General features: G+C 48.2%; 7 protein-coding genes across 7 annotated transcripts; 1 reads left to right on the forward strand and 6 right to left on the reverse strand.

Moving 5' to 3' along the window:
• Positions 1-1,744: 1,744 nt before the first annotated feature.
• Positions 1,745-2,137, reverse strand: EURHEDRAFT_548928 (Carboxylesterase; the record flags this gene model as incomplete). The annotated part of the gene is made up of 1 exon (XM_040787494.1): positions 1,745-2,137. One exon carries the CDS (start codon positions 2,135-2,137, stop codon positions 1,784-1,786), a length of 354 nt encoding a protein of 117 aa, XP_040634394.1. The 3' UTR covers positions 1,745-1,783.
• A 245-nt stretch (positions 2,138-2,382) lies between these two features.
• Positions 2,383-4,571, reverse strand: EURHEDRAFT_417125 (sugar porter family MFS transporter). Its single transcript, XM_040783125.1, has 5 exons — positions 4,333-4,571; positions 4,153-4,282; positions 3,875-4,088; positions 3,056-3,819; positions 2,383-2,997 (listed from the first exon to the last, which is right to left on the reverse strand). The coding sequence occupies exons 1-5, from the start codon at positions 4,476-4,478 to the stop codon at positions 2,605-2,607; spliced, it is 1,647 nt and encodes a 548-aa protein (XP_040634395.1). The 5' UTR covers positions 4,479-4,571; the 3' UTR covers positions 2,383-2,604.
• A 1,374-nt stretch (positions 4,572-5,945) lies between these two features.
• EURHEDRAFT_466494 (putative BYS1 domain protein) lies at positions 5,946-6,419 on the reverse strand (the record flags this gene model as incomplete). The annotated part of the gene is made up of 1 exon (XM_040785105.1): positions 5,946-6,419. The coding sequence occupies one exon, from the start codon at positions 6,417-6,419 to the stop codon at positions 5,946-5,948; it is 474 nt and encodes a 157-aa protein (XP_040634396.1).
• A 973-nt stretch (positions 6,420-7,392) lies between these two features.
• On the reverse strand, positions 7,393-10,559 carry hdaA (histone deacetylase hdaA; the record flags this gene model as incomplete). The annotated part of the gene is made up of 16 exons (XM_040785114.1): positions 7,393-7,452; positions 7,519-7,722; positions 7,785-7,891; positions 7,945-8,024; positions 8,073-8,158; positions 8,207-8,299; positions 8,347-8,410; positions 8,461-8,508; positions 8,554-8,665; positions 8,712-8,922; positions 8,969-9,096; positions 9,145-9,257; positions 9,306-9,444; positions 9,492-9,505; positions 9,554-9,842; positions 9,893-10,559. 16 exons carry the CDS (start codon positions 10,557-10,559, stop codon positions 7,393-7,395), a joined length of 2,415 nt encoding a protein of 804 aa, XP_040634397.1.
• A 952-nt stretch (positions 10,560-11,511) lies between these two features.
• On the reverse strand, positions 11,512-13,055 carry gpdA (glyceraldehyde 3-phosphate dehydrogenase GpdA). Its single transcript, XM_040783126.1, has 5 exons — positions 12,832-13,055; positions 12,722-12,745; positions 12,547-12,660; positions 11,809-12,493; positions 11,512-11,757 (listed from the first exon to the last, which is right to left on the reverse strand). The coding sequence occupies exons 2-5, from the start codon at positions 12,731-12,733 to the stop codon at positions 11,558-11,560; spliced, it is 1,011 nt and encodes a 336-aa protein (XP_040634398.1). The 5' UTR covers positions 12,734-12,745; positions 12,832-13,055; the 3' UTR covers positions 11,512-11,557.
• A 670-nt stretch (positions 13,056-13,725) lies between these two features.
• EURHEDRAFT_417128 (PHO88 family protein) lies at positions 13,726-14,851 on the reverse strand. Its single transcript, XM_040783127.1, has 3 exons — positions 14,717-14,851; positions 14,455-14,615; positions 13,726-14,374 (listed from the first exon to the last, which is right to left on the reverse strand). Exons 2-3 carry the CDS (start codon positions 14,606-14,608, stop codon positions 13,989-13,991), a joined length of 540 nt encoding a protein of 179 aa, XP_040634399.1. The 5' UTR covers positions 14,609-14,615; positions 14,717-14,851; the 3' UTR covers positions 13,726-13,988.
• Positions 14,852-15,544: 693 nt separating this feature from the next.
• htz1 (histone H2AZ) lies at positions 15,545-16,368 on the forward strand (the record flags this gene model as incomplete). The annotated part of the gene is made up of 3 exons (XM_040785102.1): positions 15,545-15,643; positions 15,964-16,033; positions 16,124-16,368. The coding sequence occupies 3 exons, from the start codon at positions 15,545-15,547 to the stop codon at positions 16,366-16,368; spliced, it is 414 nt and encodes a 137-aa protein (XP_040634400.1).
• Between the last annotated feature and the right edge of the window lie 3,296 nt (positions 16,369-19,664).

The raw sequence follows: 19,664 nt of genomic DNA on the forward strand, positions 1-19,664 counted from the left end.
CAGCCTAGGCCGCACCCATCCTGCACGAAACACAAGGAGAGCACAGTGCTCGAAAGCCCTGCGCAAACAGGCGGTCTGGGGCGAGGAAAAGGATCAGAAAGAGTATGGAAGGGGGCTAGTGCCCCAGAAACTTATATGGATAAGAGACTGTAGGATAGCTAACGGCCTCAAGTCCACGGATAATGGTCTGTCATAGCTCTAGGGCTCGGTATGGACAATAAACTTGATTAAATAATAATAATCAACGATAGACCAAATAACAACTGGACCGCAAGAAACCCCTAGTGCACAAACTGCGTTCACCAAAAGAAAGGATGGAAGCTCTTGGGAAACTCATTCATCGGATGGAAGGGTGGTCCCATAGAACTTCCAGGGATTCCGTGATCCTGGTGGAGATGTGGGTTGTATTGGAGTTATTCGATGGGCTAGAATTGCTGACTATACCTATACTGAAGTTGTTGACTATTCCAATATGGAAGACTATAATGAGGCCCCCAAGTCCACTGGGATTCATGATCGTAGTCCGATTGTGGATAATAACGGGGTTGATGGCCATACTGTGGTCTCTGAGAAGTCTGAATATACAGAAACTCAGGGTTATTTTGGAGTCCACGATCACACAGTGGTCGATGATCATACCAAGCCCCTGAGCTGGGTGCCTGTTGCATGACATCCTGTTTATCATTAACCATACCCTGAAGGTAAACCATATACAGCTTGTCAACCATGTATCACCGCTCAAGATCATCATGTCCTTCACCCTGTCCCCAGGATTCCAAGTCCGCATCATATTCTAAGGCTGGGGAATCCAGCTCTAAAGTATTTTCGCCGGCATAGTCGGGATTGGAAAGTTGGACGTTCCATTAGACATTGACATGCCCATGGGCCGCCAAGATGCCCAAATACGAAGACCTACTGGAGAGGCATAATCAATGCGATTTATGCAGTATCTTCCAGTATTATAGTCGTAAACTTACAGACGAAAAGAAGCTATTGATTCTGACAAAAAGATGAAATTTCCATTATTCTACTCTATTCTAACCAACCTCATATCCCTCAAGTACTCTAGGGCGCTTTTTCACTCTACCAGAGGCATGTATTTGGCTTCCTGTCTAGAGTTGCATTCGGCGCGGATTGGCGCGGATTTTGCGGCTTCGCTGTGCCACTCTATTCCTGTCATTGTAGGTAATGGGATTATTATTATTTAATCAAGTTTATTGTCCATACCGAGCCCTAGAGCTATGATAGACCCTTATTCGTGGACTTGAGGCTAGTAGCTATTCTACAGTCTTTTATCCCCATAAGCTCCCGAGGCACTAGCCTCCTTCTACAATCTTTCTGATCCTTTTCCTCGCCCCAAACCACCTGTATGCGCAGGGCTTTCGAGCAGAGTGCTCTCCTTGTGTTTCAAGAGCAGAGTGGGTGTGGCCTGAGCTGGCGATTCAGCTTAGGCTACCCCCCTGCTATCCTTCTCCTGTTCTAATCGTGTCACGAGCTCGGACCAGTAGATACTAATGAAATGATATTCCTATCTAAACCGATGTAGCCATCGACTAGAATATCGGATCTGGGGAAGAAAAGAGAAGAGGCAAATCTATTTACACGAAGAAGTCCTATATGGTTGTGTGTGGCCTCGCTAAGCAGCTTGTTTGCCTTGGTTGCTTCCATGGCATTGTTTGCCGTGTTGATGATGTTTGCTGATGAAGGCGCTGGGCTGAGCCGTTACACCTCGAAGCGGCCGCCGAAGATCCAGACGTAGACGGGGAGATTCTTGGATTGATTCTCACTGGCATCGGTGGTGTCGTGGGTCGGAGTCCAGATGTTCAGTCAAGCAATCCTCGCCAGTGGAGTTCTTTCCGGAAGAAAAGATACCAACCTCGGAATATGGCTGCGCGCATTGAGGACCGAACTCATTTGCATGGAGTGTCTCAGTCCACGACTCAGGCTTGGTGGGAGGAGTCCAGCGCTTCGAACCAGTAGGAGGCGCTGCATAAGGGATACCTTTGTAAACGGTGACACCTTCGCGGAAAGGCGAAGCTGCGCCCTTGACAGGTCCGTAGTCGCTTTGAATGACAGGGAAGGTGGCCGCCGCGGCAAGTGCCGGGACAGCGAGGAGAAATTGAAGTAAGTTCAACATTTTGCTTGGTATATGCTGTTGATTGAAAGGCTAAAGAGGTACATAGAGACAGGGGCGATTTGCGAGACTTTATATAAGCCACTTAGAGACCCAGAATGAATCTATATTGCGTGGCTGGCTGCCTGAGCGGAAGATAATCGGCATCGAGGTCTCATTTTTTTTTGGGGGGGGGGGAATTCTGATCCAAGATCAGAAGTTATCTCCGAGCTTACGACTGCGAAATTGACTATAGAATTTTGTTATAAGTCTTCCATTGTATGCAAACCAAGCTAAGGCGAGTATATACACTCAGATATTACAGACAGATACTCGTAACCACCTCCCAACGGTCTGTTTCAACACAATTAACTCGAAGCCAATACAACGCCACAGAGGACTTGACGTTGTAACTCAAGCCTAGCTGTTGAAAGAGAAATAAAATAATTCTTCTAACCCATAGCTTAGAGGAATACCAAATGTCGCTACCGTCAATGTTGCGAGGCAACCTCCAGATGCTCCGCGCCGGTCCCTGTCCCAGCAGAACTGCTGGCTTTCTTTCCTTCTACCAATGGTCCCTCTTCCAATGATGCTGGCGGAACCCATTTTGCACTACTCCACGGGGCGACATGCTGGAGATACATAGTGTCAATCTCCTCTAGAGTCTTGCCTTGCCCTTCAATCAGGAAGAAGTATACAATAACCGCAGCGGCGAAGTTGCATCCTGCAAAAACGTAGCCATATCGAAAATCAATGGCACTCGTGATAAATGGCGTGAAGAAAGCTATCAAGAAATTCCATGTCCAGTTGCTTGCTGTTGAGAGCGCCATTGCTGTTGCTCTATAGCGCGATGGGAAAATTTCTGCTTGCACGGTCCAGATCATCTGCGCGTATAATCAGCTTCAAACAATCGTACAGCTTATTCAGAGAAGAATGACTCACCGGACCCCAGGTTGTCGCATATCCGAGAATGAAAAGGCAGGCAAAAACAATAAGAGCAATACCAGGCGGGGGAGTCAGTTCAGGTCGGTCGATGTTGAGAGAAAAGTGACCAACGGATGCAAAAATCAAGAAGCAAATGAACATCCACGCGCTTCCAGCAATGAGAGACTTTCTCCGGCCGTAATGCTCAATCAAGTAAAGACCGATAAAAGTCGTGCCAAAATTGATACCGTTCAATATCATCTGGGTAACGAATGAATCGATCTGCACAGACCTGAATATAGTTGTTCCATAGTAGAAGAAATAATTGGCACCTGTCAGTTGTTGGAAAGCCTGTAGTGTCATTCCCAGAGCAATGCGATAGGACATCCGCGGTGCCTTGAACATCCCGGCAAACTCACGGATCATTCCACCGGAGTTATGGGTTTCGGACCGGAGTTTGCTCTCTATCTCTTCCAATTGAATGTGGATGCTGTAATGATTTGCAGGAGCTCCATAAACCTTGCACAACGTTTCTTTGGCTTCCTGGATGCGGCCGTGACGGTATGCGTAGCGAGGGGTCTCGGGGAAAAGTAAGATGCCGAGACCCAGAATGAGCGTCCATGCCCATCCAAGTCCGACAACAATACGCCAGGAGCCAGAGTTACCTGACTGATGCGTGTAGGTGCCATAGTTGAAACAGGCGGCCAAGAAAATCCCCAGAGTGATGAATAACTGGTAAGTGCAGACCAGGGCACCTCGAATCCACGGTGGCGCAGTTTCAGCTATAGTTGTTAGAAAGATATTTTCACCCAGCTAGGAAGATAGGCTTTTATGCACCTTGATACATAGGTACAAGCAGACTGAGTGCACCAACCCCAAGTCCTGCAATCAGACGGCCGATCATGAACTGGTACCAAGCCGTTACCGATGCAATTTGAACCACGAAACCCACGGACACAACCACGCTCCATAGAGATATCGATAAACGCCGTCCAATTCGATCAGCTATTGGTGCAGCGATCAAAGCACCGATGAGAGTTCCAATCGAGAGCTAAAAAAAAAAAGAGGAGAAAGATCAGCCATAAGAAATACACCATCAGATTTCTGAGATATACCAGACCGACGATGAGCCCTGACCGCACGTTGCTAAAATATGGCGTGCCATCATTATCTCTTTGACCAAAACGGTCCAAGAAGTCGGACATTTCAAGAAAACCAGATATTTGACCTGTGTCGTATCCGAAACTGATTGATTTAGCTTGTCATTCAATAAAACAGAGAAGCGCGTAATTCACATTAAACCGCCCATAGATACAAGTACACCCATGAGGGAAGAGTGCCATGTGACTCGATGCAAAGGTGAATAATCATAGCTGTCTTGTTCCACATTCTGGAGCCGGTCAAAGTGAACTTTCATAGAAGATGATTTGTTGGGTACCATGATGGGCTTGGGCGAAGTAGTCTTTTGGAAGGGCAACCCTTTGATTTAAAGGGCAGCTCTTGCTTTTAAAGATCATAGAATCTCTCGTATTGCGGGATCACGATGATATCAACAAAGAAAGTCATTATAAAGCATCATGTAGGGTTATAGAATCTTCCTATTGGTGGTGAGTCGCCACAAACCCCGCATCATCACCCCATGGGGATCAATGAAAGTTACAACCTCGTATTGACTGACAGTGGCTGTGACCTTGGCAGACCACTGCTTAGCTTGTCGTTATATGTATCATGCTCATGGTTGACATGTATACATGTGTGGCTAGTAGTTGGCAGCTGTTGTATGCTTCTGCCGCGAAGCGACCATATTTTGTATTCTAATTCCATGCAGTCATTCATCTTTTGATTTTTCTTTGACAGAGCCACGGCATAGTCCGCTTGCCATTATAGTTCTGAAAGACGGTCTTTCCTATATAGACTCCGAAGTCCTTAATATGCGTGAGCCTGCCCTCATCTGTTTCAACAGAGCCAACTGCCTTGAACCCAATCTTGGAAACCAGCAGAAGACGAAATCGCAAGTGCCAAGCAATTTTTGTCCATTTCACTGCAGAACATTTTCATGGGCATAGATCCAATGTCTTGCCGTTGGTAGTCCGAACCGACTGCTATGAAGGTGATACCTGAAAGAGACTCGTGAGCAGAACCCGGACATGCCGAATTAGACTTACGGCGTATCTCGGGACTTTCACGGCTTCGAAAACTCTTCTTTCCCTTTTCTCCCGGCGTTTTTGGAGTAATGAGTCATGAAACCACATCCATTGTAGCCGGACACCAGCTTTCTCTGTTTCGCCGGTCTAGACCCAGTAGCCGAAGCGCTTTTGGGTGTACTGGCCGTCCATCAATCATCCAACACGCAGCCTATCTGCCATACAGGCTTTGTATAACACTTCATAATTCGCATAGACTGCTTCAAAAAGCGCGTCGACTTTCCATTATGTCTCCTCGCGCCGATGTTCTGTTTTTGACTTGCGAGATATCAGGGGGTATAGTGGGTTATCTTGCTGTGCTGGGTAGTTCACTTTGCAGTCGAGCATGTCTACATCCTCCAGTTTGATGGGAGATGTTGGGTTCCATTATGTGTCTGAAAATAAAACAGGGCTTGGTTGAAAGTGGCATGCTCAAAATGGAATTAAGTCACAATGCTGAACCGGAGAAGGGAGCGCTATTTAGTCACTTTTAGAAGTTCTTAACCGAGTCTAGTAGTCGTGATACCATGATTGACATCAATCGAACCTGGTAACAGATTTTTGCTTTATAAGACAAGTCAAAGTTTGTATATCTTTGCATATTAGCAATAACAAGCCAGAAAGTAACAATACATAGGCATTTTGGTCAAGTACATAACACATAAACAATCAACGTATCCTTTCCCTCTCATAGCAGATCACCCAACTCAGCCATATCCAGAGGCTTAACACCCCTCCGCACAAACAACCAACCCAATATCCCCCCCAGCCCCACAAGTCTTGACCTGACTTCCACCAGGTGTGCTCCCCTCAGGCCAGCAAATACTTCCACATCCCTCATCATCAGGCTTCACCACAACCGCATCTCCCTCAAATGCATCCCCAAACACACTTGACAAATCATACCACACGCTCTCCCCATCAAGAGAGTACGAGTAGGTCAATTGCGCGCTCCCATCGTACAGCCCGTTGTCGGTGCGGGTGATTTTCAGCGCAATGCCACCGGATTGGTCGTCATGGTGGAAGGGCTCTGTGTAGTTGGAGCCGGGGGCGATGGTGTGTTTAGGGGAGACGGAGGAGCCGACGGACCAGAGGTAGATTGGGTCTGCGCAGTTGTTTGTGACGACTGCGTTGCCGACGGCGGTGGCCGTGGTGGCCAGGGTGGTGAGGGTCAGGGTGGTGAGGGTGAGGAGGTGCATTTTGTGGTTTGTTATGGTGGACTTTGCAAAGTAGAGTGTATTGATTAGACTGAGATTGAGGTTGATGAGTACTGGATTGGTGAGGATTCGAGGGTCTTTATATACTTTTTTTCAGCCTATAAAGTACACCCTAGCTAGTCATTACTGCTATCGATTCTCTAGTACGAACTCAACTCATCTATACAACCGCATCAGGCAATCGTTCCACATCGTGTCTCCGTCGCTCAATCCCGACAAAACTTCATCGCTTAATTCATTTCTCAATGCATGCATGTCTCTGAACTATTCCCACTCGGGTGATTTTGCCTCCGCCAAGCAAGCATAAACCTATATTCCGGATGCTAGTCTAGTCTAGTCTACTCCAAAGATAGATGGATGATGCATGGTGCCAGCAAGCGAGACATCGATCGTTCGCTTGTTATCAACATAACTGAAGATTCTGGGGATATCCTTCTATCCGTGCTAAATTAGGAACTAGATCTCGTATTGTGAAGGAAATCATGGTAGTAGCCCTACGGGTACGGGCACGGAGCATAACCACCGGAATGAATATCAGATCGGCGATCTCGTATCGCATCGCATCGTCGCACCGGACCGTGGATTGTAAGTCTGCAGATGTCACTTCAGTTGATCGGTACGGACCCTGCAGAACTCTACTACATACTACGGAAAAGCGAATGACAGCAAGTGAGACATTCTCGTATTGTTGTCGGCTAATGCAATGCCATGTAATGCAATCCAATGCAACGTCCTCGGAGGGTTTCCATTCGGAGTATGCACTTTTGAAGGATGTACGGATAAACCGGCTACAATTGACCAATAGCCACTACCTATAGAATATGGCGGGGCGAGTTGCATGAACTAGGTACTGCACTGTCCTCTCCTTGTGTGTATTCTAAAAAAAGATTCTTTATCTCTCACCATCGACAACGACAGCACAACTAATACAACCGCATTAGTCGCACTGTACTCACTACTCACTCGCTGCCACCCTCTTCACCGGCGACCGACTCTTGCTCCCACTCCCACCCCTCTGTCCCTGTCCCTGGCCCAGACTCCCCCTCTGGCTCTGACTCTGGCTCTTCCTCTGCTGTTCTACCTCCGCCTCGTCCTCCTCCTCACTCTCCTCCTCATCCGCCCGCTCCTCAATCCACTTAAACACATCCTCGCGATGATGCATGAGCATTTCGCTGAGTCCCGAGGTCGGTGATTGAATAAGATGCCCGTAGCGTTTTGACGGCTTGCGGCGCGTTTCGACGTTGCTCCAAACGCCGTGGCTGTGGGAGACGAAGACCAATGAGTTCTGCTTTGTTAGCTGGGGAGGGTCACTGGATTGGATGGGGGACGGAGGGGGTGAGGGCGTACATCTTTATACCATCGTGAGAGCCAGACTTGTGTGTGGGAGGCTATCGCGCGAACGGGGTTCTCGGCGACGAAGGAGATTACCCCGTTAACGCGTTGGTACAGGGTTTCTGCGGCGGGTTAGCTATTTTGGACTGTGTCGTGTGATGTTACCGATGCTTACCTCGGTTGATCAACAAGTTCGCGACACCGTAAAAGGCATTGCCCATGCCGATGAAGAAAACCTCGGTCGCTTCGTTGGGTCTGTATTGTTAGCCTCGCTTTTTCAACACCAAGGTGGAGATAACTCACTCGATATAATTATCCCACAAATACCCCGCCAATTCCTCAGTCGCAGTAGGCCTGTTCTCATCCTCGTCTTCGTATTTCCCAGTTACCTGTAACAGTCAGCAAAGACCATAGAAATAAACAACCAGAAAACCTACAGGTTCATTAGTGACATGTTTTGGAATGTTCACGTCAATCACAGCATAGCCTTTCCCAATAGCCCATCCGATATACTCCTTGACAACATCAGCCTTGTCTTGTTAGCTCATCATACAATAATGCGGCGGGATTTACGTACCAGCCAGCAATTGTGGGCTTCTAGTTTATTGGTTGTTGGATGAGGGAGGCCCATTATTTCGGGTCTTCGCCTGTTAGCCAGATTTATGTTTGTTGGTATCGGTAATGGACTCACGGATCGTGGAAAACGACTAGAAGCGGTGTTTGTTTGTAATAATTCGAGCTACACGCGTTAGTCTATATCGATAAACCCAGGGAACTGACATACCTTGCCAAAACCTGATTTTCAAAAGACTTCGAAATAGCCGTCCGATAAATATAAAGCGGCGTGAGCTTGAACTTGTCATACAGCTGCTTGGACTGGTACTGACGAATAATATCTGCACATATTAGCCGACAATTCCATCTTGAACTGCACATACATACCGTGCAGTCTATCAGTCCAAAGGCTCAGATCTTGCGGTTCCCTCGGATACATGCACCGCCAGTAACGGGACTGGGTCAACATAACACGTCTTACAGTGCTTGCGGCAAGTTCCGATGGCGATGTTGACAGAAGACGGTCGGGAGGCTCTCCCATGAGCGTTTTTGTGACTGCGAGTGCGGATTTGGAGATTGATCGGAAATTGTAGCCACCCTGTTCATGTCAGATGAGTCCTAGAGTTGTGATAGAAGGGACAAACCTCCAAGCAGACAGACACCTTCCCATTGGCAAGACCCATAAGCATATGTGTCATGTGCGCATAGCAAGATGGTGTCACGAAGCAACCACCAAGCTCATCGCCAACAGCAGCATCGAAACCAGAAGCGACTGCAATGGTTAGCTTTTAAAACTAATACGTGACGGAGGGACACCCACTGATAACCAAATCGGGATCAAACTCTTGAGCAATAGGCATGACAACTTGCTGAAATGCGTACATGTAGTCGCCATCACCCATACCCTGGCTTGGCCATGGAATGTTGACGTTTCTATTCATATTAGCCGCTTGAACGTAGATGACCATTTGAAAAGCTTACCTCCCAACACCAGCACCAGCACCGCAGTGGTTCAAGTCACCTTCGTCACCACCAGGGTAAAATCTCCCATCTTGATAAACATGCAAAGAGATATACAAGACATTAGGGTCGTCGTAGAATGCTTTCTGGATACCGTTTCCTGTGATATGTGAGTGGAGCTCTTTCTACCGCGTAACTAGTATTTACCATGATGGACATCCCTGAACCCATTAGCAAGTGTAACGAGACTGGAAAGGTGTAGTGCTTACCAATCGAGAATCACAATCTTTCGACAGCTATCTCCCAATCTTCTCTGACAAACACGAGCAGCGACCGATACATTGTTAAACAGACAGAATCCCATAGTCTTGTCGTGTTCTGCATGGTGTCCGGGCGGCCGGATAACAGCGATGGCGTTCTTAACCTTACGAGTAGCGACAGCAAGACATGTTTCAATTGCACCTCCCACGGACAAAAGTGACGACGCAAAAGTGAGTTTGTTGAAATAGATGGAATCACGAGTATGTTCCAATGCAATGAGTTCATCATCAGACATGTCTACCATCATTAGTCTTCAAACCTAAAACAAACGGAGAAGAGAGAAATACCCTTGGTGCTCTCCACAAAAGAAAAATGATCCGGCGTATGGACAAGCGAAACCTCCTCCTCTGTCGCATTCCGCGCATTTATCCTTTTCAACGGCCTCGAGACAAGCGGTTTCGATGACTCTGGATCATCAACAAGCCCAGCTCGACACAGCTCCTTGTAGATATAATAAATTCTTCGCGGATCCTCCGGATGCACATCTGCCGTCGGTCTCACTTCACAATGATACCGCATCTGCACATCATAACACAATCCCGATGAAAGGCTAGCAAGTGGAATACCAACATGGGCCGCAGCTTCTTCGTCCGACCAGTCCGAATTCGCTTCCATAGGGCTCTCGGACCTTTCAATTCCCCCGAGCCCCCCACCTAGCTCGACAGACTTAGTCAAACCTGGCGCCTCTGCCGGATGACCAGTACCAGGACCAGGACCAGAACCAGCCACCGGCACAATCCCCATCGCAGACGTCGCCGTCGCCGGCGCCGGCACACTCCCCAGCCTCGGCGGCAACCCCTGTCCCAAAATCGACGGCGCAAGAGCAGGATCGGCACTCCCATTGAAATGCGGAGGCAGAGACTGTCTGCTCGCGCTAGCTCTAGCCAGCTGGTGAGGTGGAGCCATGGGCTGGGAGATGGCGTCCCGCATGACGGTATCCTCGTCGTCCTCCATGGCCGTTGGGATAGAGTCCAAATGCGTCGCGTCTCTTTTGCTTTGCTTTCCCTTGCCACAAGGTCTATGGGACTAACGGGTCATGGCCGGTGCAAGGAGATGGTTAATTGGTTGGTGGTGTGTGGTTGGGAGACCCTGAGTTCTATCTCCAGGGGTGCTGCGCGGATTGGTGAGATGTTTAATTAGACGGACAATTTGCGCAGATGAGATCCCAGCTTAACAATCTCCCAACAGCAAATCAACAAAATAAATCGAGCGTGGCGTGATGTTGTCAAATAGCTAGGTGAATAGATGGCACTAAACTCGATGACCTTGAGACCCTGACAAACGGAATGAATCAGGGGCAGTAACGCGATTAGATGATTGAGATGTTTAATTCTGGGCGGTTGAATATGTTAGAATAAATATCATTTGTCAGGTCTGAACATAGGTATGGTTCGGTGGAGGGAAAGATAGGCTTGTTGGATCGATGGAGCTCCAGAGCGTTGGTCCACCTAGCTCCTATTCCACGTGACTCTGGTCGCAAATCCAATACTACATAACAGAACAAGTGATATATCATGTCTTACCTAGACTATGAACAAGACCGCCGCAATTCCAATGAGCTGCTGTATTGAAGAGTTTACAGTAGCAAGCTTCGTTGACGCCGACAACTCTGGCCGAGTGTTCGCCGCCCAACACCGCAGCCAATCACAGGCCTCGTCATGGCACAACTACCATGTAGGGATTGAGAAGAATTTAGGAAGTCTACATGTAGGCAAAAGAAAGGTATTTGTTTGAATCGTTCATTAGAGTACGTCATTCATATGCTTTTAAATCTGAGTCCTCCAGCAATTTAGATCGTTTCATAAGCTCAGCAAACCACCCAGTATCCAAAATCCGCAGGGCGCTTGTTCCGCGACACCTACATGTGATCCAGGGGAGGTATCATGGGTTGAGCGACTGTCGTGTTATTGCATTTAGAGGAGACTCTTCACCCCGGAGCTCTGTCCTGATTCCTACTGGCCGTCGACCTTCGAGATGTAGGAGATGAGGTCAACGACACGGCGGGAGTAACCCCACTCGTTGTCGTACCAGGAGACGAGCTTGATGAAGTTGGCGTTGAGGGCGATACCGGCCTTGGCGTCGAAGATGGAGGAGTGGTCGTCACCGTTCAGGTCAGAGGAGACAATGTCGTCCTCGGTGAAAGCAAGGATGCCTGTTTTGAGTTAGCAGAATTCCCTTGTCAATCAATTGGAAGGTGGCTTACCCTTGAGCTCGCCGTTGGAAGCGTCCTTGATGGACTGCTTGATCTCGTCGTACGAGGCACCCTTCTCGATACGGCAGGTGAGGTCGACAACGGAGACGTTGGGGGTAGGCACACGCATGGCCATACCGGTGAGCTTGCCGTTGAGGGCAGGGATGACCTTGCCGACGGCCTTGGCGGCACCGGTGGAGGAGGGGATGATGTTCTGGGCCGCAGTACGGCCACCACGCCAGTCCTTGGCGGAGGGAGCGTCGACAACCTTCTGGGTAGCAGTGTAAGAGTGGACGGTGGTCATGAGACCCTCGACGATACCGAACTTGTCGTTGATGACCTTGGCGAGGGGAGCCAGGCAGTTGGTGGTGCACGAGGCGTTGGAGAGGACGTTGACGTCCTGCTTGTACTCGGTGTTGTTGACACCCATGACGAACATGGGGGCGTCAGCGGAAGGAGCGGAGATGACGACCTTCTTGGCACCACCCTTCAAGTGAGCAGAGGCCTTCTCGTTGGTGGTGAAGACACCGGTGGACTCGACGATGTAGGAGGCACCGGCCTGGGCCCAGGGGATGGCAGCGGGGTCCTTCTCAGCGAAGAAGCGGATCTTCTTGCCGTTGACGATGAGACCCTCGGGGGCGACCTCGACGGTACCCTTGAACTGACCGTGGGTGCTGTCATACTTGAGCATGTAGGCCTATTTGGGTTAACACTGTCCGCTTCGTTTCTCTCTCTCTCGTGTAGACATACAGCGTAGGTGATCTCGATGAAGGGGTCGTTGACGGCAACAACCTCGACGTCATCACGGTTGATGGCGTTACGGAAGACAATACGTCCAATACGACCGAAGCCGTTGATACCAACCTGGACAGGAGTATGAGTATGGGGATGGAAGATATCAATCGAGTGGTCTGCTCTCGCATACCTTGGGGGCCATTGTGAATAGTGTCTATGGCGGGGTAGCTGTTAGTATTGTACACGAGGTAAAGAACAGTATATATGTAGAAGTATACTAAAGAAAGAAGGATAACTCACGAGTTGTATAGGTAGAGATAGATAAAAGTGTAGATGAGTTGTGAAAGAAAGAAGAGAAGAGAAGAGGAAGAAGCAGGTAGAAAAGTAACGGAGGAGAGGGGGCGGTTACTGACGCAACGATTCTTACATAGAAGAGCTACACCGGGCGGACAGACGGGGCAAACACTACCACAGCAGCCTTCCGGTTTCAGACACCGGGCAAAGCAGGAGTCGACGATATTTGGGGGGACCTGGCAGCCGAGCACCGGCCAATGATAGTCTACAGATTTACTCATGAATGTTTTGCCAGATTTTCGTCCGGCACGAGGTATATCGTGATTGTCGTGTTTGCCTAGGCTATAGGGTGTTTAAGGATTGGGTTCCGAGTTGTTCCTGTTGATTCCGGGGAGTCTATACTGCACACCACAAAGCAACTTCTCACGGAGAAAGACACAGGAGATGATGTAACGCAATGGTATCGATCAGTAACATCCCCCTCCATCCCACTATTCCGGTGAACAATGAGGGGCTGCCGCTTTCGGCCCCGGCACCGGATACAAGTTGATCCCGACTACTCTGCATCGCCGGAATATTAATCCATCAAGTTCTTCCGTTCCGGGGTCTAGGCTGGGGTTGTAGCAAAGCTTGGCTCTCCAGAAAGATTCACCGGTTGCGATCATGTGGACGGGGGTGTTTTTTTTTTTGGTCGTCGTTTTGGGTTGTTTGTTTAATTTGGAATGAATTGAAATCGTCTTCAGATAAGCATATATATATAGTTATACCTATATCTATATATGTGTTCAGTGGTGTATATCTCTACGAGTACGGGTATCGAGTGCGGAAGTATGGGTAGCTGTCATGTACTCAGCGGGATATATAGCCGTGTGCAGAATACTGGATGCTGAACAACAAACCATCTAGCCCTGACCATCTGGTACTTACGAGAAAGTTCTTCCCCACATTACATGCCAACAATGTTCTCCCGCGTTGGCATCACCTGATCAACGTCGGTGTAAATCTTGAGTCATGATAAGAATCAAATTAGAATATCACCCCAAACAAGAGCCCCCCACGGCTCACAATTATCTATGTATACAGTATGCTCTTTTTGGTCAACCCTTCCATTTCAGAATGCAAAATATCCCCCACATAGTAAAAATCATAGCAGTTCATCACATTTACTCCTCCTTAACACCACCGCGATAGTTCTTCTCCGCCTGCTCAACAGACGCCTTGTCACTCTTGACCTGACCCTGGTTCATGAAGCTGTTGCCAGCCTTGAATGGCCGCTGCAGATCACCGGTGGCCGGCTTGCCGAAGATATGAATCTTGACCAGGTTCGACTCGAGCGCGCTCTTGAGCGGGATGATCGACTGGATCAGGAGCGGGTTGGTGTACTTGAAGTACAGGTGCATCACGCCCATCATGCCAACGCCCATCAACTGGCTCTTGATCAGCTGGCGCAGCTGCGTCTTATCGTAGTCCATGTTGGTCGTCGTCACGGGACGGGGTTCCTCGCTGCTACCCATAGGAGCGGGTTCGACGTATTTGAGGGTCGTCATGTCTGGACCAGTGGGTGTTAGTCAGTTGACGGGAGGGTCAGATGTAGTGGGAATCGGAAAGAAAGCGATGACGGCCTCGTACCCTTCTTCGTGTTGATCTTCTTTTGCGTAAAGAGGTAAATGCTCAAGATGATCAAGTTGGACAAGACGTACAACCCCCGGACGAGCATCAGAATCTCGGGGTTCTCGAACGGAATCTTCTTGGCCAGCTGCATCATCACAAGGATGACAGCCATGTTGGTTCTACATCGCGCGCCAGATTCAGTCAGTAAAAGTCACCACAAAGCGTAACTGCCATCGTGACCACAGCGACGCGAAAAAAGCCCGACGAGACAATGACTTACACTTGAGGAGACACCATTTTGACGATTAAGACGAAAGACCCTTGGACGAAAGACAAAAACCGAAACGCAGTGAAAGACCGGACCTGGGAAACTGGTGCAAAGAAGTCGCGCGCAGGGACAAGATTTGTAGGGCCGCGGAACTGGAATCCCCGGAAGTCGAACAGCTGGCCTGAAAGGTGCGCGGTCACGTGGTATTTTAGGAATATATGCCTCAGGTGTCAATATTCACATGACTTTGACGGCCAGTTTGCTGCACCGCAGTGTTCCTCGACAACAACACAATGACGCTTGATCTTGGCTGAACGCACGCTGGCAGCCACTCCCAAAGATTATGAACAAATGATGTGATGATCGTCACTGCTGCAAGCCAGTATTTCAGATTTTACAGACTTATTTAGGCCATATATGGTCGAGAGCGCAAGTGGCAGACTCCAGGCAGGCAGTGTCAACATGGCTTGCCGGCTTGACTAACCCATTATATACTCCCAGACTTGAACTGATCTATCTTATAGCACATGGCTAACAGAAAACAGGACGCTCATCTACCTCTCCCTTGGTGGTGACTCGGCATCAGTCATCATCTTATATGCTCAAGATTGTGGCCGAGTGAGCTGGTTTCCCGATCGGGACTAGCGCAGCTCCACGTTCGACGGTCTTTAGCGACGGGGATGTCTAACATTTCTCTCACTTCTTCCATCCATCAACAACGCGCGTGCCCTCCCGCTTTTCTAGATCGCTTCACCCTCCACATCCGCGTCCTATCGCCTCGAATCTTCATCCGACGCGACTCTACATCGCTGCGACTCTTATTCTCGACTCATTTTCAAGATGCCCGGCGGAAAGGGAAAGTCGATTGGTGGAAAGGGTGGTTCCAAGGAGTCTGCGGGGAAGACTCAAAAGTCCCACAGCGCAAAGGCTGGCCTACAGGTCGGTGCAATTTTTTCTTCGCTTTTGTGCTCTGCCTTTGGTCGACATCGCTGCTTTTTATTTTTCGTGTCGCTGGCGATTCGGTGCGATGGATGTACGACAAGTATGACGTGATCTTGAAAAAGGGAAAAACGCGTTGAAAAATTTCAAGTCGCTATTCTTGGTGAATTTTCATCGCTATTGACAGCGCAGCCTTATTTCACGGTCGCGCGCCTGATCTACCCATCCATCCGATGCTGCCGGCGACAACGTTCAGCGATCACTGCTTTGTCTACTTTTCGTGCCTCGAGCAGAAGTAAGCTAACGGCTATGGTCCACAGTTCCCTTGCGGTCGTGTTAAGCGTTTCTTGAAGAACAACACCCAGAACAAGATGCGCGTTGGTGCCAAGGGTTAGTCTTTTTCTCCCGTCCCCTCTGCAGCGCGCCTGTCCCCTCTTCAGACCTGTCCTGTATATGCGCGATTTCTGACAAGCAATTCAGCTGCCGTCTATGTCACCGCTGTTCTTGAATACCTGACCGCGGAAGTCCTGGAACTCGCGGGTAACGCCGCCAAGGACCTCAAGGTCAAGCGTATCACCCCTCGTCACCTGCAGCTTGCGATCCGTGGTGACGAAGAATTGGACACCCTGATCCGTGCCACCATCGCCTTTGGTGGTGTTCTGCCTCGTATCAACCGTGCTCTGCTGCTGAAGGTCGAGCAGAAGAAGGGCAAGAAGGATGTTTAAATACGGCGAATACCCTACGAATACGGCGTTTGATATTTAACGACGAATGAAAAGAGGAAAAAAGAAGGGAAAAGCACTCTGGGATATCTATGGTTTATGTGCGACGCTTTGAGCCAGGTTTTAATTCGGAGGCGTTTTGGGGGCCAACAACTAGCAGCGTTATCCATAACCGCCCCAAAAATGCTGGGTTTTCCTTCTTCCACACGGCAGGAGAACCATCGGACCATGATTTGGCATGGTCGGGAGAACCCGGGTATTATCCCCGTATCCTTGCTTTCTCTACTTATGGCGCTGCAGTTTTGATTCTTTTTTTATACTATTCCCCGTTAGTTATTTGTACTTTTGCCTTTTGTCTCCATTCATACTGTTCATCTCTAAGGCAATAACAAAACAGGCGCTCAAATGGGAAAGGGGATAACTTGATAATGGGCAATGCTTTATGCTTTTATTCAAATCTGACCTGATAGTGTTGCGTATGCGGCAAGCAATGTTACTCAAGGTGAAATTGTACAGCATTCCAGTTCTTATAACCCTATCCCAAGCAGAACAGCGCCATATCCACACATAGCAAGAATCCTGCCTGCTACAAAACCCATCAAACTTGCTCTTCCCTTTTCACTATATCTGATAAAGGAAAAATCAGACTGGTAATAATATCATTGCGCATGCATGTTCATACGGTATCCTATATTCCCGCAGGAATACCTAACAATAACAGTTGTACTCCGTAGATTCAACAGTGGGATTACGGTATATGATTGGTCGAGCGAATCGTACATTGGGTTTCCAAAAACGGAATCAGTATATCTAACTCACTTTAACCTAGCCATAGGCATCATAATGAATATTGGCGGAGCGGTAGCACATGGGTCCGTGATATCGTAATATATAGTATCATCAACCCATCATCAAACCATTATCATTCCATCGATCATTACATATATACTTATTCTCTGGGGCCCTTTGGCCATGAGATAGACCTAACCAGCGCTGCACCAGGTAATCTATAGCAACCATGCTTCCCCCCAAAGCTATTTAGTCACAGCCTCCTAGTCCCATTCGCTCAGTTCCTCGTTCAAGACAGGCCACCTACTCATCGACCCGTCCTGGAACATCGACGAAACAGACGGTTTCTTCGGATCATCACATAGAGCTGGGGGGCCGTACCTAAGTTCCCTGCCCAAGAATAGATACTTGTCCTGCTGCTTACACTTAGATTTGGCTCCAATACTCACCACTCGAAAACTAGATACAAATGTTTGTCTCTTTTGCTGCGCACAGTCGCTTCCGGCACACTTGTTGCTCCATTCGTTCAAATAGAAAGTAAATGCGCATTGTTTCTATTGAAGGAGACTGATATTGATCAAACTGATGGTTTATTCAGATCTTTCAGGCATCACATTCCAGAAAAGCACCACCTCGCAGCCATCAAAAAGAGTTGATAAGATCCATGATACAGAGCAGGGTGCGATGCGATGTCTTGATGACTGCATTTGTGATATTGCTGACGGTCCCCGAATCACAGCGTTTACAGAGTGGAAGTACGCACTGCACCGTCATTGATTTATCTGTGGCTCCGAGGCTCTTACGCGGGGGTGTGGTGTACAGGCTTGGACATGAATAGCAAGGGAGTGCCGGTGACAACACTGAAACACATGATTTCCCAGCAGTTCCTTGGCTAGACCTGAAAATCCTGGCCTTTTGTCCATACAACGAAAGATGCACATGATTTTGCTATGGCGAGATTGTTCAGTTTTCCAAGACGGGCTGGCGATCCCTACTTCTGCTCCCGCCAGTCTATATATTCCCTTCATCTTGAACCGTTACCAAGCACTCGGGCGGAGAAGACCTGTGATCATCACGCGACATTTAGCATCCTGGCATAAGAAAGGGTTGCATCTTTGAGCATTGGGACCGGTGGCCGGCTGTCCACCTTAGGAGCTAGAGAAAATATCCAGAGCAAGCAAAAGCGAGGCCTAGTTCAAATCATATTATTCTAGTGTTGCTATACCTTTTATTTGGTTCTCACGGCTTCTAGGACATCGTATTGAATGGGTCACTCTTTTTATAAATAAATAGTTAGAATTTGTAGAGCTGGGCCTTGGTTACAGCTATATTGTTATTGCTACACTACTCTCCATTCTAATAATTTGGAAGTCTGTGAGTTCCGCGCAAGCGTCCCTGCTACTTCGTGCTGGTTTGAGATGTCTCAGGTTGCTCGATACATCCCAGGTGATGGTTCAAATATATGTGCATATATCTAACGCAGTTGTGCTCTCTTAGGTATCTATTGAATAAACGGTGGTTATGAGATGCGACAAGAATATGTTAAATGTATGGTCGGGGCCTTGGAATCTATGGATAGCTGTCTGCCCGAAACTGTTGGCTGCGTATAGGACATCATAATGAGTAGCCCGCTGAAAACCCTTTATTGTTGCCGATCACAAGTATATCGTAAATTCAATTCATTATCTTGTCCGACGATCAAACTACATCAAAGGATTAACATATCGCGAAATCAGTATAACTAGCCGGGCAGTACATCTCAACAATCGACTGAGACTTCCCAGTTCAAACAACTTGAGATGCGATAATATCGCTTGAGCCCGATATAGCAACTTGGAATTGAGCCTTGGAAATGCGGTGTCTGGTTTGGCCATTACTATGCAATGAAGGCCGAACAGAAAGACTAAGCATTGGTAAAACGTTTCGGAACAATTAAAATTGTTTTTGACCAGCTTCCCAGGGCTATGTTGAGACGTCGAGTGAAAGAAGTCACAGTTGCATATGCTAGTTCAAGACAGAACGAAGTATACTTACCCGCTATATGAAGATTAGCTAGTCTTAAATGAGCACCAGACCATTTTAATGGCGTCAGAAGGTCTTGCTGCGCACGTGGACCTCACAGATCAAAATCCATCTAGCGTCCATGTCCCAAATACTTTGTCAAGACCGCTGGTGGCCGACGCAGAATAATTCCGCAACAGCACGGGACTGGCCTTTCGATCAAATTTGTCAGTGATAGGGAGGGTAGAAATGACATGTCAATGCAAGAATATTTCTAGGACACCCTTGACTTACGTGCTATAAGCCCATAGAAACTTCGGTGCAACCTACCTCTTCTGAGAGTCACCCGCTGGGCATCCGAACTGCATTGGACTGCCAACAACTGGATTTCATACGGGCTACACCGGAGGTGAATACAGCGAAGTGAACGATACAGTCATCAACACAAGCCTAGACAGAAAAAAGTGGTCGATATGTTGATAGTGCGTGCTGAAAGGTTCAACTTTCAG

Source organism: Aspergillus ruber, assembly GCF_000600275.1.
Source record: "Aspergillus ruber CBS 135680 unplaced genomic scaffold scaffold00044, whole genome shotgun sequence".
NCBI lineage: Eukaryota > Fungi > Ascomycota > Eurotiomycetes > Eurotiales > Aspergillaceae > Aspergillus > Aspergillus ruber.

Excerpts from the sequence above, each read along its gene's own strand:
- gpdA (XM_040783126.1), bottom strand. Across the intron at positions 12,494-12,546 it reads TCATCGAGATCACCTACGCT|GCCTACATGCTCAAGTATGA; the intron begins GTATGTCTACAC and ends TAACCCAAATAG. Across the intron at positions 11,758-11,808 it reads TTCCAACGGCGAGCTCAAGG|GCATCCTTGCTTTCACCGAG; the intron begins GTAAGCCACCTT and ends AACTCAAAACAG.
- EURHEDRAFT_417125 (XM_040783125.1), bottom strand. The coding sequence starts at position 4,478 with ATGGTACCCAACAAATCATCTTCTATGAAAGTTCACTTTGACCGGCTC. Across the intron at positions 4,283-4,332 it reads GTATCTATGGGCGGTTTAAT|TTTCGGATACGACACAGGTC; the intron begins GTGAATTACGCG and ends TAAATCAATCAG. Across the intron at positions 3,820-3,874 it reads GCTTGTACCTATGTATCAAG|CTGAAACTGCGCCACCGTGG; the intron begins GTGCATAAAAGC and ends TAACAACTATAG.
- EURHEDRAFT_417128 (XM_040783127.1), bottom strand. The coding sequence starts at position 14,608 with ATGGCTGTCATCCTTGTGATGATGCAGCTGGCCAAGAAGATTCCGTTC. Across the intron at positions 14,375-14,454 it reads GAAGATCAACACGAAGAAGG|ACATGACGACCCTCAAATAC; the intron begins GTACGAGGCCGT and ends CCACTGGTCCAG.